Source organism: Pempheris klunzingeri, chromosome 1 (genome assembly GCF_042242105.1).
Source record: "Pempheris klunzingeri isolate RE-2024b chromosome 1, fPemKlu1.hap1, whole genome shotgun sequence".
NCBI classification, from domain to species: Eukaryota; Metazoa; Chordata; class Actinopteri; order Acropomatiformes; family Pempheridae; genus Pempheris; species Pempheris klunzingeri.
In genome coordinates, this window is record NC_092012.1 from 4,036,299 (window position 1) to 4,055,798 (window position 19,500).

Genomic DNA, 19,500 nt, shown 5'->3' on the forward strand with positions numbered 1-19,500 from the left:
AATGTCAACTTGAAACCTGAGTTGTTGTTTTTTTTTTGTAATTAAAAACAGAACAAGCACTTTGATGCACTTCATGGTCACAGTGAAAAGGGAACGTTACGTTGCAGAAGTGTAGTAATCTCCTAAATTGGAGCAAAGATCTCGCAGCTAATTTCTGCTGTGATTTTGCAGCAGTAGGTGAAGAGAAGTTAATGCACTGAGGTTTCTCTGCTGAAGGATCACAGACGTGTCTTCATCCAGCAGATATTTCTGCAGCCACAGACCTCGGTTTTTGTGTCAGCTCCAATGTCATGGCGGATTTGAGAGTGTGCTGCTGCCCTCCTTGAGCGCATTAGCATTTCTCCTCTCCCCCACTCTTTTCCCTCCGCAGTTCTCCCTCTGATGTCACGCCGAAGCTCAGACATGTTAACACGAACCTTCATGCTAACACAGTTCAGTCCGTCACTGGAGAATATTCTTTTACCTGCTGCCAGAGTGCAAGAAGACTTTTTCATTTTCACTGTCTCCGTTTACAATAGATCAGAGGCCTCAGCTGAACTCCTGAACTCCTGTATACATTACTAATGAACCTCTGCACTGTTGTACAGTCATATGTTAACAGGAAAGACAGGGGCTCTCTCTCTTTCTGTGTGTGTGTGTGTGTGTGAGACCTATGCAGCACTATCATGAAGGTTTCTTGGCCCGGGCTTGCTCTAATTGATAGGGGCTGCTGGTATTTACTTACATTCTCAGGGCGGATTAAATCTCAAAGGAAAGAGGAGGAGATGGAGGTTGTTTTTCTCCTGGCTTTGTTTTAATATGCACGCTTTGTGTGTGTGTGTGTGTGTGTGTGTACGCACTCATGTGTATAGACTGTAAATATACGTGTGCATGTGTTTTTTTGTTTTTTTTTTGTCATCCCATGTGGTTCTGCGTTCGTCCTTCCTCCATGACGAGAACTGTCGAATCCTGTAAAGCTGCATGACATCCAGGCACCACAGAGCACCAAATCTAATCACCAGCTACACTGCAATGTATGTGCTGCTCTACTGGCTTAGGTTAATGTGTGTGTGTGTGTGTAGGAGCACAGAGACTTATTTACTGCACACAGTCAATAGTAAATATAATTATCTCTGTAGCTAGTTTTTTCATTTTGTCCTGTGTGTTTAATTTGGAGGACCAGGCTTGTTGTGGTAACTGAGAAACTCACTCCAGTCCAGTGTCTCAGACGGCCGTAGACTCAAAGCTTCAAGCTGCAGGTTACCAACAACAAGATATAAACCAGAGACACAGTACAAATCCTGTCTCCTAGCCTTCCTTCGACCGACTGGAGGCTGATCAGCGTTGGCCAGTGTTCATTAAAAATGTCTGAATCTGTGGTCTTATGATTCACAGATAGGAAAAACAATCAAGATCATAAATGAATACATTACAAAACACAGGATTTACGTGTTCTTTTCTGAATAGAAAACACTTTTGGGGGATTCATTTTGAGCTGCAACAGAGCTTTAATGTCTACATTGTAAAGTTTGTGCTTGGGCGCTGAAACCAAAATGAGTTAAATAATTTTCAGAGGGCTGCGTTGGTGGGAGTACGTGGCTTGAAGTGGTGGTAAAACGATAAAATAGAATCCAGGAAACTAATTTGAATCACAGATCTATGAGTTTATCAGACAACAAATTTTGCCAGATGAGGTCAAATTGCAATGCAGCGAAGGTTTTTGTCGGATGATCCTGCATTTTCTTTTTTTTTGCTGGAGGCCTCTCAGAGTCGTCTCATTCAAATGAAGGAGGGTTTTGTTTTTTTTTCTGAACACAGGCAAAGCAGGCACGTCAGAATGAAAATTAGTATGATGAAATACAGCAATGTTACAGGTTTTATTTCTCCATGTTGGCCTAAAATATTCATACCTGGTTATTTTGTCTATAAACAGAATCAAATTGAAATTTTAAATATTTAACAATATACAAATGGGTGACAAATCAATGGAAACACTTGAATGAATGAATGGAGAAACATTTTAAGGCCAAGGCCCAGTCACTCCCTGGCCAATCAGTGGCCTGCAGTCTGTTGGAGTCACATTTTCGGCTCGACTCAGCTCGCTTGGAACCCGGCCGAGTAGGTACTGAAATGGTACCTGGTACCGGGTACTATCACCTAGTGGAAAACCCTAAAGGTCGAGCCGAGTCGAGTCGAGTAGGTGCTGGTGGAAAAGCGGCATAAAGGCGGCCCACCGTTGTCCCACCATTATCGAGACGAGGCAGAAGACCGTTCAACTCAACAGATTTTAGGCTGTTTGTGAAGCTTTCCCATGTCTAATGTGCTGTTCAACATGCCCTAGAAATGGGAAAACAGGAAAATTGCTTCCCAAATGACACTCCTCAAATGCAACGTTGCCTCCCCCCAGTAAGATTTTCTTTTGTGTGGAGGTGCCCATTTTCTCCGTCTGTGTAAATGACATCTTCTCCAGTCTGAAACCTTTTGATTTCGTAGGCTTCTGTGGCTGTTTTCATGCCATGTTTATGCACGTGTGCGAGTTAACTGTGAGTGTGTGCGCGTGTGTGTGTGTGTGTGTGCTTGTCAGGTTGGAGATTGCAGCGTTGATTATGTGTCTGATGTTGTCGACAGAGTGACATCCCTTCTAATGAAATAATGGTCTAGTGGCAGAGTGCTGGGAGATTGCACATTGTAGACTTCAATTATAGACAAGATGATTTTTTTTCCCTTCTTTCCTTTCAGTCAGAAAAAGTACAGGTTTTTCTTCCTTTTTAACAGACGCGCTACATCGAACAAAAAGGCTGAAGAAAAGGCTTTTTTTTTCCAGCCAGTCTTGGGTCTAAGTGTCTTTTCTTTAGATAATGGATAGAAAGGACATGGCATGCCTTAATTCACCATCTCTTTAGCCAATCTGATGCCACAAAACAGCCATTGCCCTCCTTGTGTCCACAAATCAACCTGAGTGCTGGTTGTTTTCCAGCCCAAACTACACATCTGTCACTGTTGTTATGTCTCCTCTTTTCTTTGAGGTGCATTTTGCTCTGCTGCATGAATTATTCCGTGGACCATGTAATTTATTTTGCACAACAAATGATCTTTTTAAGGTTCCAGTTTTCAGCTGTGCCCCTTCTGCTGTCTGGTATGAAATTAGCATACATTTCCTAAAAATATGCTTCTGTTTCGAGTACACCTTTTTAAAATACCACAAAGAGGGAAGAGGGCACCGAATTGCTGCTCTTCTTACAGAGAATAATGTTAAATTATGAAATGACTCGCTGAGACTAACTGCTGAACCAATTTTCATTGCTCGCCAGATCGATTGAGTTTGGTCCTTTTGTTGCCGATAACATGGAGTCAAACATACTTGACTGTTGACAGCTTCATTTAATGCATAATAAATTGGTTTCTCAGATTGATTGCATGGAGCTGTGCAGTGTCGCTCAGCCGGAGACATTTTCTTACAGACGGTAACATACGAGGACTTCAAGGACCGAAAATGTTCACAAACTGTGTCGACAAATTCTGAAGTTGAGAGTAAACGTGTTTTAATGTGCCGTGGGTGCTGTTTTACTAAAAGGAGAACGTTGTTTATAGTCACAGCCTGTTTTATTTCTGCCTGTGAAAACAAGTCATTGATTATCTCAGTATATCGAAGCTTTTGTTCTCGCACATTTCCTCTGTTAGAGGAAAGACGCACTGGAAATCAACACACACACGATCTTAACCAGCGCTGGAACAACAAACTGAGCTGAGTTCAGTGAAACAGAGTCACTGACGTTATAAATCTTGACCCAGTGATGCATAATTCACAGATATTGCAGTTTTTTTGTTTTGTAACCTTTATTGAAAGCGAGTTTCCCCTCTGAACTCAGACCCGGCTATCGTGCAGCTATGTGGCGGCCATCTTAACCTCAAGATGAGCAGGATGCCCCGTATTACAGTTTTGAATAAGTAAATCGTCAAAATCCCATATAATCAAACATTGACTAGCTTAAACAGGTAATCAGTCACCTGCTGAATCAACATCCTCAACTCAGTTGGTGTTTTTCATGCTGATGTTTCTTTCTTTACTCTGCTGCTGCTTCTCATGCTCGTTGCTGCTTGTGTCTGCTGAGCCGAAGACAAATTTCCACCCTGGTGGACAATAAAGATTTTCTATTCGGTTCTGTTCAATGAGATCTAACAAGAATATCAACTAACCAATTAGCACACAGTCCAGAACACTACAATATTTAACTTGTCAGACTCTAATTCAAAATGAATATATCAGAACTGATTAATTACAGAATACTTTTGATCATATAAGTACAACTATCATTATTAAGGTAGATGTGACCGTTCGAGGCTCATTCTCCAGCCCCACTCTCACACTGTGTCTCTTTCTCTGTGTCTCTTGTCTCTTTAGGGTGGACCCCATTCCTTATGACACTCCCAAGCCAGCAGGACACACCAGGTTTGTGTGTGTGTCAGACACGCACTCGCGTACAGACGGCATCCAGATGCCCTACGGCGACGTGCTGCTGCACATGGGTGACTTCACTGAGCTGGGCCTGCCCTCCGAGGTTAAGAAGTTCAACGACTGGCTAGGTACTAAAGCTGCTTAGGACGCACATTCATCCACACGCCACTGGACACATGCATTGTTTCCACGCTCACACAAAGCTAACATGCACAAGCCTTAGTGAGCAGGGGGACGGCCCCGAGACATGCTGCACGCATAACCAGTAACTGGACCACACAATAAACCCCCCCTCCCCTGCTGACCCCAACAACTGCTGTGCTTAAGTGTCCAGTTTAACCCTTGTGACCTAACACCCTGGCTCAGTTAACCTTTGACCTCTACCTCTGGCCCCATGCTGTGGGTGGCAGCACTGGGCTGTGTGTGTCCCAGCAGCCAGTGTTTCATGTCTAGACCCTCCAGGCGAGAGCTGAAGCAACTCTTACGCATTTTTGCACCTCTAATGCACTCATGTTTCACACACGGATAAATCGATAAGTGCCACCCACCACACTGGCCCGTAACCTTTTAAGATATTTGAATTCATTCGTCAGTGTTTCAGATTGATGAGACAAAACATCCTGAGCACAATATCTATGTGTAGAGAAAGTTTGTGTGTCTGCCAAAGACGACTCCAATTCATGAACGTACAGAGAGGAGAGTAAAAAGAAGAGACTTTAGAGGAAATAAATGGAAGAAGCAGAGCTGTGAATGACGTCTCAGTCAAAAGCAGACACCCTCGCCACAACAAAATAGCGTGCATGACATGGACTCACCTCATTGGTGTGGCCCATGTCCAAAAAAGTGAATAGAAAGGCGAAAGAGGAAGTGGTTAGATGTTGAAATAGCATGTAGAGCATTGAAGAGGCGACATTTACCTTTTACACTAAAAAAACAGGGTAAATTCCTGACATACAGTTTCTGCTGGCAGGGTAAATATACATACTGTGTCAAAAGTGTAAAAGAAAACTGTTGAAGTTTTGAAAGAATCGTATTTGTATTGTTTCACAGTGGGGAATTTTTAGCTTTAAAAAGAAAAAGCTTAAAGTGGTACACCTCATGAAAACAGTGTTTTGAGTATCAAACCCTCACCCCCTGTGGAGCTGAAGGGTGGCTGTCAAAGTTTAGTCCTCTCCGAAGATGACAGCAGCCGCAGTTAGCCTGGTTTCAAAGCAGTTACAGTAGACTCCCAACACTGATCCAGTTTTCACAGAAAAACAAACTTTTCAGCATAATCCACTTCTCCGCTGGCCGTCACTGTGCTCTGTATGTTCAAACAGTCATATTTTCTGCAGAATTTAGCTAAAAACAACAACTTCCCTCTGACTCTTCGTGCAGAAACCTGTCAAACTCGCTGCCTCCTGCTCCTCCACTTCTTCTCTTCATGTAAACTCGAGGCTGCGTTCAATATGCCAGATTGATGTGAATGGAAGACCAGATAGGTACATACTAAATAAATAAAAAAAAATAAATAAAAAACATGATAAAGGGCTATCCTGGGAGGGAATGAGTTTGGAATACAATCACACTTACACATGCTAAAATTAAAACCAAGGTTTGAAAGAGTTTTTAGCTGTTCTCAAATGTGAGGACATGAAGATGTGAACTCCTAATAACGGATGCATACTGACACAGGTTTGCATTATTTTGTTACCAAGATGATTCAACAAACTCACCGTTGTCTCTCTTAAACTTTTAAACACGCCGTCAACATTTAAAATCCTATGTTTCAGTTTTATGAGCTGTGAATGTGATTTGTTGTGCACCAGCAGTGCACCCACTTTGCCAGGCTGACTGTTTAAAGTACTGCCAGGTGCTGTGCCCTAATTTTCCACACACACACACACACACACACATATACACAAAGGGTCAACACTCACACACACATGCATCTTTCCCCTTTGTTTTCTGCTGTGTCACCGCCAACACTGCACCTGGCACCACCAGGACGACGCCCTGGTCAACCTCTCTGTCAAACTCCGATCTGTCAAAACAGACAGATAAGTCAAGAGTGTGTGTTTGTGTGTGTGTGTGTGTGTGTGTGTGTCCGTACTTTTGTTAAGCCCGAGCGAAAACGAAGAATCAATGCAGTGGATAATGGGTCAGTGCAATTGGGAGCGCCGCACTTAATGTGGGTGTTAATGTCCTGTTGAAGGTTGTGAGTGTGCAGCTGAACATCCGGACATCAAGCTGTCCGGGTGGGAAGAGCTTTCATTGAGTTGTAACATTTTCAGAAAGAAAAATCTACTATTATGAGAAAGCGCTCACAAGAAAGCTAATGATATCATGAGAATATAGTTTTATTGAGGAAAAAAAAGTCCAAGCTTCATCAGATTCAACATTTTATTTCACAGAATCTGAGAGAAAATGTGATAACGTGGAGATTAAAGCTGTAATTTCACACAGGAAAGTCACAGCATTATTAAAATAAAGTCAGAATACAGAGGTTCAATGGAGTGACAGATGTAGGTCAAACTTAAAGATGATCTTTATGATTTATCTTGTCTTCATATACCCACATTGGTCGAGTCCCATTAGAGATGTTGTTTGTGTAGCTTCTACCTGCCGCCTTCACGCAAAGTAACATTCAATCAGTAAAAGTCAGTGTTTTGTTTCAGATGGTGAAGTTGAGAAGCTTTTAAGTAACATGTTGTTTTAGTCACTTTCTTTTGTTTCTGCTTTTTGTAGAGCAGACGGCTCTCGGTGTGAGCTTTACATGCTAAATGGGATCTAAATAAAGAAAATGCGAGTGCATGTGAAAGATTCAATATTCCCTCCAAGGTGTTTTTTCTTCTGTTTTTTGTTCCTTGTTGATGAAAGCTGAGAGGGTCTGAGAAAGGAAGACACTGAGTCAGACACGGAGGAGGTTGAGACGGCAACGTGATGAAGGTTGCACGGAAAAATGGCATTTTTAAAGGCACGTTGCTTAAAAGATTCGATGTTTGTCTGGATAAGAAACGGGCCTGGATCGCCTGCTCAGACACACTAACATGCAGGAACACAGCTGTACCGCTGTAACTTAGATATTCTGTGTTTTTCATTTAGCATGTCCTCCACTAGCTATACCTGTTCAGCTGCTTCCTAATGCAAATATCCAGTCAGCCAATCACGTGGCAGCAACACAATCCATTTAAGCATGTAGACAGTTCAAACCAAGAATCACTTGTTACTTCCTTCTTACTATTATTTCTCCTAATATTTGATTTCTGATGATGTGATTGATTCTGATTTCTGTTTAAGAAGGCTGGCAGCCACAAAGGCCCAGGGCTGAAATGTGTCCAGGTCCTCGTGCTGCTGTGCATTAATGAAAGTAATAACAGGGTATTTTGTTATTTTTTGTGGGTTTCTTTGTGATTTTATGGGTCTCTAAAGACATTCGAGTCTAAACTTTAGGCTGGATGAGGTTGATATTGTAGATTTAAAGCTTCTGTGAACTGAGTGGTGTGTTTGAGTCCCCGTAGCGCCTCTCCTCCCTCTGGGTCTCCCTCGCTGCTCATCTCAGACTCTGGAGGAGGCAGCGGTTTGTCTGGCCTATTGACTGCTGTTTGGCCTGTTGAAGGAAATCATTGGAGATCGATGCGGAGGAACGAGCTTTCCCCGACCGAGCCTGTGCGATGGTAGAGCACCGGCTCTGATCTGCTGCTTTAGGCTTCTCCCAGAGGCCTCTGCAGCAAGCATGTGTGTTCATGTCTATGCTCAGATGTGTGTTGTGTGAACACACAGCGGTTGATTACTTTGTTCAAGTAACCTCTAAGCTTCCTGTTTTACATCACTGGAGATGGTTTGAGAAAGCATTTGCAGTTGTTCATTAATTTTCAGTTTGTTTTAAAGAGGAAATCATTTGAAATGTCTCAATCCAGTCACCTAAACGACCCCCTCCTCTCACACACAGCAACACTGAATATTGTCTTCAGTGTATATTGTAAACTGAATATCTTCTGCATTTGGACTGTTGGTTGGACAAAACAAGACATTTGATGACCTGCAGCGTTAAATATTAGGAATAACCTAATAATGTTACACAATGTCAGATTACAGTGGGGGGGGAGGAAAGCTAATGTACATTTATGTAAAATAAATCCAGTATTTGATTCACAGACGCTTGTCGGTAATTTTGGCTTTTAAAAGTTTTTCTTTGCAGGTATTGTTTTTGAGTTTGACACTTTGTACAGGATGTTAATTTCAGGTGCTTATTTTTATCTTCGGGTAAATATTGATTGAGAAGAAAAGGCTTGTTTAAGAAATCTAGTGCATATTTTTTCGCAGCTTTTAGACTAATTGGAAGACGTGTTTATTTGGATTTTGGATCATGTTTCCTTAAGGATTAATTTGAGGAGACGAGAGCGGAGATGAGGGGGAGTGACAACTTAATTTTCTTAGATATTCAACTCTAATTAAAGGGATGTCATATAGAATATGATTATTTTTATATAACTCCTGTTTACCCTGAAAGTGTGATTTTTAGATATTTTTATCATTTTTTTTCTCTTCTTAAACCTACAAATGTAAGTCTGCCTCCCAGAGAGATATGACAAAACATTTCTCTGCAATCATCTCTTGTTCTTCAGTGTTTCGTTTTGATTTTCTTGCTCTCTTTCATAGCCCCTGTTTGTGGGTGAAGCACAGAAAATAAATCTCGGTGTATCACTCCACCAGCCCTCTCAGAGATGTATCACGTTGGCAATAAAAAGCCGTAGAAATTCCCAGTAGAGTAATGGAGTTGGAGTTGTTTGATGGTAATTATGTTTTCCACACCTTCTTCCCTACGTGGTGGTGGAGACGATGATTCCCTTTGGGGTGTGTGTGTGTGTGTGTGTGAGAGAGAGAATGGATGTGTGATCCAGTTAGAGTGCTAAGGGACGGAGAGACAATGCTCTCATATAAGGTTAGAATGGAATTTATGATCCTGAGATGCGACAAGAGCTAATTTAGAGTAGCGGGAATGAAACCTGTAGACCGAGTAACCATGATTCTTTCATTTTCAGCATTAGAGAACACACACAGTCTCTTTCACACACACACACACACACTTTATACAGTTGTGCTGCATTTTTTTTTTCTATTTAACTGCATTGAGCTAGCTTATCCAGACTGAATTCATATTATATTCAGTTTCTGTTCTAGCTAAGTTGTGTTATATTATATATTACATATATTTTATATGTGTTATATATTCTGGACTTCATCTCTGTAAAACTTTTTCTTTCACTAACTCTCGTGAGTCGAAAGCATTTTTATTCAAGTTTTACTGGATTATTTATTCAACATTTTATTGAGTTTGTCTTCTTGGCACACACCATGTCCTTATGATATTACTGGCCAGAACATTACAAAGCAGGGGAACAAATGGACCAAAAGGGATATCAGCCAGTGTTGGTGAGCTGAATAACTTCCTGTCGGTCAAACTTCATGTTGAAGGTGGATGTGGATCCTTGCAGCAATTGTGTGGTGTATTTAACAGATTTCACTTTTATCCAGTTTTTGTCGATGAATGTGTCTAAGAGATCTAGTAGAACCTCCTAAATGGTGAAATATAGCTGCCGAAGTGCTGTTGCAAAGGATTTATGTAGTCTAAACCTCTAAACTTTAACTTCTCTAAGCTCTGTTTAATCAAACACACAGTAATGCAGGTAATGGTGGCTAACCAGCACAACACTTTCTACCTAAAGAGGTCAGACGGTGGTACATTTTTATTTATTTTTTGCCCAATCCAACATCAGTGCTCTCAGTTTAAGAAATGTGCTTTCAGAAGCAGAACACTGAGTCACTCTTTAACCCATTATTGGGTCATTTAAGTTGGATGCCAGTGCCATTTCCAGTTTCTCATTTATGAGGCTTTGCTACTTTTCTTGTTATTTCATTGGGAGTTTGGACTGTTGGTCGGACAAAACAAGTAATTTGAAGACTGCACTGCAGGCTACTGAGACGGGTGAACTGATGATTTTAGAAATGAAAAGAGTCATTAGTTGCCTACTGTAAACGATAGCACCTGGTTTGCGGGTGCTGTAGCACCTCGAGCACCCATCCTTCAACGTAAATTAGCCTGCGGGTTAGTGTATCCCAAACCTACAGAGCAGGGGAAAAAAGACTGGGGGGAAAAAAGGAAGTACGCAAGACTGGAACAAAACCAAAGGGAAGCCTAAAAACAGAATCCACGAGAGGAAAAAGAGAAATTTAGAGAGAGAGAGAGGCTGATGAAGGCCAGACCCTTTCGCTGAGCGCTCAATCAGCTGGAAAAAAGTGGTAAGCCAGTTTCTTGATGGCGAAGGGGAACCGGGACAAATCACCGCGACAGAGGAGAGCAAAAAGGGCACAGCAGAAGTTGAAAGATGAGGGGATGAGAATTGTAAGAGATGTTCTTCTCTATTTAGTTCAGGTTCATGCTTTTCCCAGCTGCCTGGCGTCAGCAAAGATGGACGGTGGTCTGCCGAGGTCAAGCAGAGCCATCAGCTGTGCTTGTAACCTCTCTGACTGGCTGAATTGAGGGTATTTTTCCTCTCTACTTATCTGAGTTTTCTTTCCAGCCCTGATCTGTGCTCAAGGTTAAGAGTACAGGGAGCTACGGAGTGTGTGTGAATGCCGCTCGGTGCACACAATATTTGGACAACCTGCTGTTTCTGTAGAAACAGACGGAGCAGGTGGACAGTGCAGCCCATTGTGGTTTTATAAAATGCTGTTCTGCCTTAAAGGAGAGCAGAGCTGCATGATGGGGTCAACATTTTTATTTGTTTTAATTTAATTTGACAACTTAAGAAGCAAAATGTTCTGCATATTTCAATAATGTCCTTTACTGTTTGGCTGTCATGCAGTAAAATATATACACATATACCTTTTTAAGACATCTTTTACCAAGTAACAAAATTGGTTGGAGAATTTTGGAGCCTAACTGGTTTCAGCAGCTGACTGACTTCAAAACAAACAAACTTTAGGGGGGAAATTTGTCAATATTTGTAAATGTGATGCTCAAAACTTGTTCCACTGAATATCCTGGGAGGCTAAACCCATCATGTAATTGCAACATCCTCAGTTAAGTTCTGTGTCTGCATCGCTTCAGTCAGCTTGTGCACAAAAATGCCATCGTGATAACGACATATCTCCTGAAATACATTATATTCACATGTACAGCAGCTGCATTGTTTCAGATCAGAGCTATGATGAGGAAATCTTGTATTACAAACACTAAGTATGAAAAGAAAGTGGTACGAATTAGGCCTTAAACATGTAGCTACATATGTGGATATGACACCTCAGCTCACTGCTCTCTTCCTGGGTGCTCCTGTCTCTTCTAGGTGGCCTCCCGTACGAGTTTAAGGTGGTGATCGCCGGGAATCACGAGCTGACCTTTGATAAGGACTTTATGGCCGAGCTGGTCAAGCAGGATTACTACCGATTCCCTTCAGTGTCCAAACTCAAACCAGAGGACTTTGACAATGTCCAGTCGCTCCTCACAAACTGTGTGTACCTGCAGGACTCGGACGTCACCATAAAGGGATTCCGGATATACGGGGCGCCATGGTAAGAGCACCAACCGTTTTCTTTCTGCCATCCTCCATCCCAAACTACTCATCCCTTTCTGTCTTCCATAACGGCTGAGTCACATTTCTGTCTCGTTGTGTTTCGGATCCCCGAGGTGAAGGTGTCTGGCTGTCTTCCAGCTCCCCTCCCTGCAGTAACTGTACTCTGCTGTACGCTCTCAGTGAGGGGCCTCTCTTCTGTGCAGGGTGCTATTCCCAGCTCGCACATTCCTTTATGAGCTCAGGACCTTCGCCTGCTCCCCGAGCTTACGTTACACCTGTGTTTTGACACAGGGTTAAGTGATACGCGTGTTACCGGGACACTCTGTCAATAGGCTCTCAGGTGTGGAGAGAATGCGAGGAGGGGAGGGTGTGTTTGGTCAAGGGATGGTGTAAGCAGCATGTGTTCGACAAAGAGAGGCAGATGGGAGCGTGTTTGTGCAGGGAACGTATTTGTTGTCATCATGGAAGAAAACTAAGATCACTCCTGCGTTCATGGATATAAAAGACATTTCAAATGCTGGAATAGTAACCTGTGCTCTACTTCTACGGCTTTTGTTAATCAGCTTTAACTGTACTTTAACTGTATTCTCTCAGGTAACAGCACTTATTCTGACCAAGAATTAAAAATGTTGTAATGGAGACAGAAATGAAACAACACCTAGTATCAGTGAAATTAAAATTGCCATATTATTTTGGAGTAAATGAGCAAAATTATAAGTCAGTGATCAAATTTAGAATGGGTTATTTCCCCATTAAGCGATTTCAGCATTATTATTAGATGTCTAAGTGATCTCCAACACAGCAGTGTGTCTGTAATGACCTGTTATCTGCCGTTGCCCAAGCCCTTTGCTAGATAGCTCAATAGAAAGACAGCCCTGTAGTTCAGTGAGCACTGCTGTCGTCTCACACTATCTGACCTCGGCTCTCCTGCACTGCAGCTGTGTGTTTTGTTGTGTGACGGTCGAAGCTTGAACTTCCTCCGTCCTGCTGTGTCTCCCTCCGTGCTCTCTCTCTCTCTCTCTCTCTCTCTCTCTCTCTGTCTCTCTCTCTCTGCGCAGTGGTTCTCACAAGTCTGCTCCAGACTTAAAATAACTATTTAGGTCACACCTTCATCCGTTGGCGGCTATAATTAGCAGGTTTGCAGCCCGGCTTCAGAAGTGGCAGAGGACAGGAGGCGGGGGCAGGTCCCAGCATTTCTCACACATCACAGCAGCAGGAAAGACACATTACCCTCTCTTTTCCCTCCATCCTTCCTCTCTTCCATCCTTCTGTTTGAGAGAGGAAGGATGCTGCCCCCCTCTCCCTGGTGGGTGTTTAGTGTGAGGGCTGGTAAGTGTCTGTTGTGACAGCTGGGGGTCTCCTGAGAGGCGGAGTGGACAGCTTGGCTGGCCCTTCACCCCCACCCCTCCTCAGCTTCCTCACCTCCTTTACACCCATATGCCATCGTGGCCCGAGGTCTGGCCTGCTTGTCCAGTGTGAGGTCTCACTTAGCCCTGCAGTGACCCCTCACTTCATCAACAGCTCACCAGCTTGCCGCCTGGGTGGCCGAGCTCCTCCGAGTCCTTGGCGGTCTGCCGCTGCAGGCCGAGACGCGACAGCATCACTCAGGAAATGTAGCGTGTAACTACCACCTGATAAACGCTGCTGCTGCTGCTGCTGCTGCTTTAAGAACACAATGGAAGAACCTGTTTGGTTTGCAGCTTGTTGGTCTGTTCATCTGACCGCACATCTGCTCTCAGAGGAGGAAAGAGTTCTGAAATGTGTTCAGATAATGATCAGTGATCAGTATAGGTAGTCTAGGTGGACTGCAGAAGTGTTTCATAAACGTATCTCCTGTTTTTATGGTCAGTTTTACTCTGCAAGTTGGGATTATTTGTTTATAGTGTTATTATAAGTGTTATGTTGTTGGTTGAATGAAACAAAGTGGAAATACAGCCGGTATGTCAACGTTGTACTAAAATACAACAATGTTCTTTATATATATTTAGCACGCAAACTGTCCTTCAAGAGTGTTCGTCAGTTTTATGAAAAAGTTCCTTTCCTTTCTGAGAAATGTGTGTATTTTTGGTTGCGACCGTCCGCGCAGGAAAATATCAATCAGCAGTCATTTGTTTGTTTTTTTCTAACCTCAAATGCCACAAAATGTAAAACTTTCTGAACATTTCATTGCTCGTTATGTTTCACCCCCGTCCAGCTGAAACTGGAAAATGTCATCAAAAGGCTTTTTTCCTTGTTTTTTCACTTTCACTTCCTTTCAACTTGGCTGGTTTCAGTTCTAAAAAAAGCTGTTCACTAAAAACTAAATAGGATTTCTGCTTTTTCAATCCGTCAGCATCAGCTTGACATGCAGATTGTTCCTACTTAGATTAACACCTGCACAGTGGGAAGCACAACTTGAATATTCTCTTTACAGCGCTTCTCTTCTCATGAAATCCCCTAAAATAATAAATTCTTTTTGTTTCTGTTGCTGGATCAATCAGTCAGATTTCTGCCATGAGAGCAAACGGGACTCTTTTATCTTACTTTTATCTTGTAAATTGTGGCGAAGCAGCAGGTTTTACAGCATTTTATACACAATGACACCGCAGGATTTGGTCTGCACAAGACGGAAGGAAAGCATCTGCTGTTATTGCCTGATTAGCGACGTTATACCCTTCTGCCTGTCGCCGTTATTTTCTTTTCTCAGTACATCATTTATACGTCTGTTTTAAAGGTCTTATGGATAGAAATGACATTCTGCTGCAGAGCTTTTCAAACATAATCCATTTCATAATTATCTGCAGCAGGTTGTCAGTTCAGCATGTGGCCATTTACAGCGGAGAGCTGTGGATGTACCACTGAGTAACAGTTCATTGAGTACACCACTTTTTTCCTGAAAGTGTTTTGGACACATCACATGTAGACGTCTGCTGTCCTTGCATCAGGCTTAAAGACTCACAAGCAAACAAAACCACGGCATCACGACACATTAACAAAAACCTGCACCTTCCCACACCGATAGTTTCGACTTTGTAATCTTCAAAAAATGAGGAAGTAAAGCTTGTTTTGAACTCGACTCTTCAGGGACAGAGGTGATAAATCTCTCACACACATAATGTTTTTGGTTACTTAAATATGTGTCCACATTGAAATCGTGCCATCAATCTCACTAGACCACCTGAAAGATGAGTTATTTAAAAAAAAAAAAAAAGGCTTCAGTGTTAAAGGAGAAGATTTTACTGCTGGAAATAAAATGTGTTGAGAGATGATATCAGTTTAAAAACAGAGGACTTAAGGATGGTCATGAGAATGAGAAATCCTTAAATTACTTAGTTTCTATTATGTTACTGTCAGTAGTGGGTTATAAATTACAGTTTTTCTACCATCATGGCACCGTTTCAGTAAAGGAAGACATTACACGGCCATCAAGAGGCTGCATTAGTCAAAAATGTTATTCTGTTCATTTTCTCCCAAAGCAAACCTCTTCTCTGAGAGAGTTGAGCTGAAAAAGCTGCAAGGAAACATAATTTCATTTTTGTCATTCTGTAATTTGAACTATTTCCACTTCAAATGAATTGAATTAAGACGCTGGATAACAGAGTCTCCTCTCTTTCAGAAACTTCACAACTGCAGAATTCAGCCGCTGAAATATGAATAGTCTTGAATAAATGAGGTGCTTCTATAAGAAAATATCCTAAAGCTTCCTGAGGCTGCAGCTCAAGATTATTTTTATTGTCAGTCAAGCTGCCGATTGCTTTTTCGATTTTTATCGCCTTTGTGATCACAACTCTCATTATTAGTTATTGTAAGGTTCAAGGTGATGTCTTCTTATTGCCTGATTTGTTTGCCCAAAATGTCAAAACTCAAACTCAATTTACAAAGATGGAAAATACAGAAAAGCAGCGAAGCCTCACATTTGACAAGATCAGCAAGTACTTGGAGTTTTTTGCTTGTTGCTTAATATTGTTTTGTCAGTCAATAAATCGTCTCAGCTCTACAATTTTTGTTTCTCTGCATGACCTGAAGGACAACATGTTGTAGAGTAATGTCAGTTTTTTAGTAGCTCATACTGCTCCCGATGCTGTCTTCTCCACATTTTGAGTAAAACTCAGCTCTGACTCTATTCACTCCTGCTTGGAGTGAAAGCAGTGTACCGTGAATGACACACAACACACACTGTTTAATGACAGATGCTTAACAGACCGAATACCAAAACCTCCTCTTCTCAGACTCCTACGCACACACACATACACACACACACACACACACACACACACACACACTCTCACACACTGTGGAAAGATGAGCAGGTTTCTGCACCATGTCAATCAAACCTCTTTAAGGGAGGCTGAAAGTCTCTTGGAGCTGGACAGTTTGGGATTTTATTCACATCGTTAACTCTTTGTAAAACTCCTTTGTCCTTTGTCTCTGAACTTTACACACATTTCATGTGTTTATTAATCTTCTTTTTAATCTCCAGTCAGGAGTTTGATCTTCAATCTACTGCTTTAGTGGAGGGTCTGAATTTCTGTTTTTTTTTTTGCCTGGTTGTAAATGGTGAGTCGAGTGTTGCTGCTGTCGTCTGGCAGACGCTGCTTGGTGAAGTGTTGATAAATTAGCCCCGAAGACAGACAACAGAAAACTAATCTGTAAACATTGACTGAGTCATTTATCGCGGAAAAAGTTCAGATATTTTCAGGTCACAGGTTCTGAAACATGAGGACTTTTTGCTTTCTTTGATACGGTTTGTAGAGTCTATAGAAATGATGATAGTAATAATCTCTATTTGTACAACACAGTTACTAGATGCTCTATTTTGTACAAGATAAAGTGGCAGACATAGGTTAAAGGTAAAAAACAGCAAAAGTATAAAGACACTGAACATAAAACCTGACAATGAAATGTTCATTAAAGAAAAGAGGGATGGAAACGTAGAAGGAGCTTTAAGTATATGGAGATAAGTGAGACAAAATAAACAGTTTGATATTATTTCAGCCCTTCAGCTACTTACTTTATCGTCAGTATTCTACATGATTCAGTAATTCTTTGAAAAATTCGATCAGTAGATAACTAAGAGGTCGATAGCTTCCTCCATTTTGGACGCTTTGACTCTCTGTACCCTCAGAGGTCAGCGCTGTGAAGAAGGCTTGTCACAGTTATCGAAACTTAAGCTGAACTCACTGATCACAGCAATTCTATTTAAGTTAATTAGATTTAGTTGCTGTTTTAAATGATCTTTACATGTAAAACACACTAATGACAAAAAGATAAGTCAGTGAATGAGCGCAGTTCCTTCCATCTCATGTTGAGCTGTGGGAATCTTTAAAGGGCACTGGTCATTATTTCATAAACTAAACTACTAATTGATTAAAGGAACTCCTGAAAATAATCATTAGTTGCGGCGCACACACTCGGGTCATACATCAATAATACAGGGATCGCACCGAGCCTTGAAAGTGTGGAAAATGATTAATTTTAACAAAGTATATGCCTCAATACATCAGGGGTGTCGAATCAATGTTTCCAAGGTCAGCAATATGCTTGAATTTGAATGTACTCCATGAAAAATGCTTGATTTTCAGCACAAGCTGGTGTGCCTCGTGCACAATCAATTGCGAAAACCAAAGGATCCTGTCGTCGTATGTTGTTTGTTGTCTCCTGGCGTCTCACAGCAGACGCAGAGCGGACCGGAGATGGACTGACTGACTGCCGTAATGGAAAGGAGGCGTTTTTCTGCTGCGCTCACTCGTCTTTCATGGCTAGATAACCTTTACTGTGGACACCAGCAAGCATTAAATAATCCTGATGGAAAGATAAAATCAAAGTTAACACGAGCAGCTGGTGAAATATGTAAAGTGGAAATATACATTGATTGCTGCATGTATAAAGGAATTCTGTAAAATTCATCTTTCACATTTTGTTATGATTAAGGCTTCAAAAGTCTGGAAAGTTTTGGTTGAAGTTCCTTCGAGGTGCTTGATAAACGCTTGAATTTTATTCTTAAGAGCTTGTAAGAATCCTAATTTATAGAGAGAGTGTCGGCCGGCTGGTCAGATATGAGAGGAATCCTGCTGCTTTTGCCAATTGTGATAAGCTCTGCTGACTGATTCAGACCAGAGGAGAACAGAGGCTGAGAGACAGACAGACAGACAGACAGCCCCCCTCCTTTGTCTGTCTCTCTCTGTGGGGATGAACCTGTTTTGTGATTCTGGACTTGACCACAACTTAAGTCCCGGGTCGAAGGTCAAACTGTTGCTGCTCCCTCTGCTTCCTCCTCCTGCTCAGCCCTCCTCTAGTCCACTGGGAAGCCACATCCCCTCTCGCCTCCTCTCCTTTTCTTCTCCTCCTGCTCTTCCTCATCTTTCCTCGTCCCCACTTCTCTCTTATCGTGTTGACGTAATACCCTTTCCTCTCCTCATTCTTCATCCTTTCATCTTCATCTTTTCATCTCCTTTTTCGTTATGTCACGGTGTCGTCCTCCTTCTTTTTTTTCCCCTCTCCCTGCCTTCTACCTTCTTCCTCGCTGCCATCTCATTTTCTTCCCTCTCCTTTTTCCCCACACTACTTACTTTAGTTCCCGTTAACGAATGAAATGGCAATCAATGTCTGGTTGGCTTATTCAATAGCAAATCAGTCTGATGGCTTGCCTGTGTGTGTGTGTGTGTGTGTGTGTGTGTGTGCCTCCCAGGGGCGGCAGATTAAATCCGACTGCCCTCATTTGACTCTCTGAAGCTCACCTCAGGGGAAACCTGGAGGGCCAAATGCAGATTTGTCATTTGCAGATTTTAGTTTTATTCATGTATTCATTTTTCACTGTAAAGGTCAGCTGCATGTGTGTGTGTGTGTGTGTGTGTGTGTGTGAGAGAGAGAGAGAGAGAAAGAGGAAGCGAGAGGGGGAGTGTTACACAGTGGTGATGTTTGAATATCAGTGTGTTTAGTCTCAGTTGCGTTCATTAGGAGGAGGGCAAAGACTCCTCGTACCCTCTTCTCCCCATCTTATCTGCCTCTCTGCCTGCACAATATGGCCAAAAGTGTATGGACACCCTTGCCCATATACTTTTGGTCCAGTTAAATACTGTCTTAACACAAGACAAAGCACACAGTTATGATTAAAACATAGTGTGCTTCAGTGCTTGAAGACCCTGTAAAGAAATTGTTCTCCCAGTTTGCCGCAAAAAAAGAGCTCAACTTGACAGAGCCTTGGACCTCACTAGTGCTCTCTTGTGTCTGAATGGGAGCAAATCCCTGCAGCCATGTTTAAACATCTGGTGGAAAGACTGAAACCAGAAGAGTGGAGGCTGTTATAGCAATTATAACCATGCCATGGTGGTTTGGGAACGAGTCCAGCTCTCACATGTGGGTGTAATGTTCGGATGTCCACGTACTTTTGGCCATGTAGCGTATGACAGCAGAAACATTTTTACCTCCCTCCATCTCTCTCTGTCTCTCTGTCTGTCTGTCTGTCTGTCTCGCCTTTTGTTGAACAATCATCCAGATGTTGCAAAATAAGAACCACCCCTAACACACACA

General features: G+C 42.1%; 1 protein-coding gene across 2 annotated transcripts in view; it reads left to right on the top strand.

Annotated features, from left to right (window-relative positions):
- Positions 1-19,500, top strand: part of mpped2a (metallophosphoesterase domain containing 2a) — a 62,786-nt gene that overhangs the window by 17,325 nt on the left and 25,961 nt on the right. For both annotated transcript variants that reach the window (XM_070829688.1, XM_070829696.1), the window contains exons 3-4: positions 4,382-4,563; positions 11,764-11,989. In XM_070829688.1, coding sequence (XP_070685789.1) covers positions 4,382-4,563; positions 11,764-11,989 — 408 coding nt within the window. The remainder of the gene's footprint in view (positions 1-4,381; positions 4,564-11,763; positions 11,990-19,500) is intronic.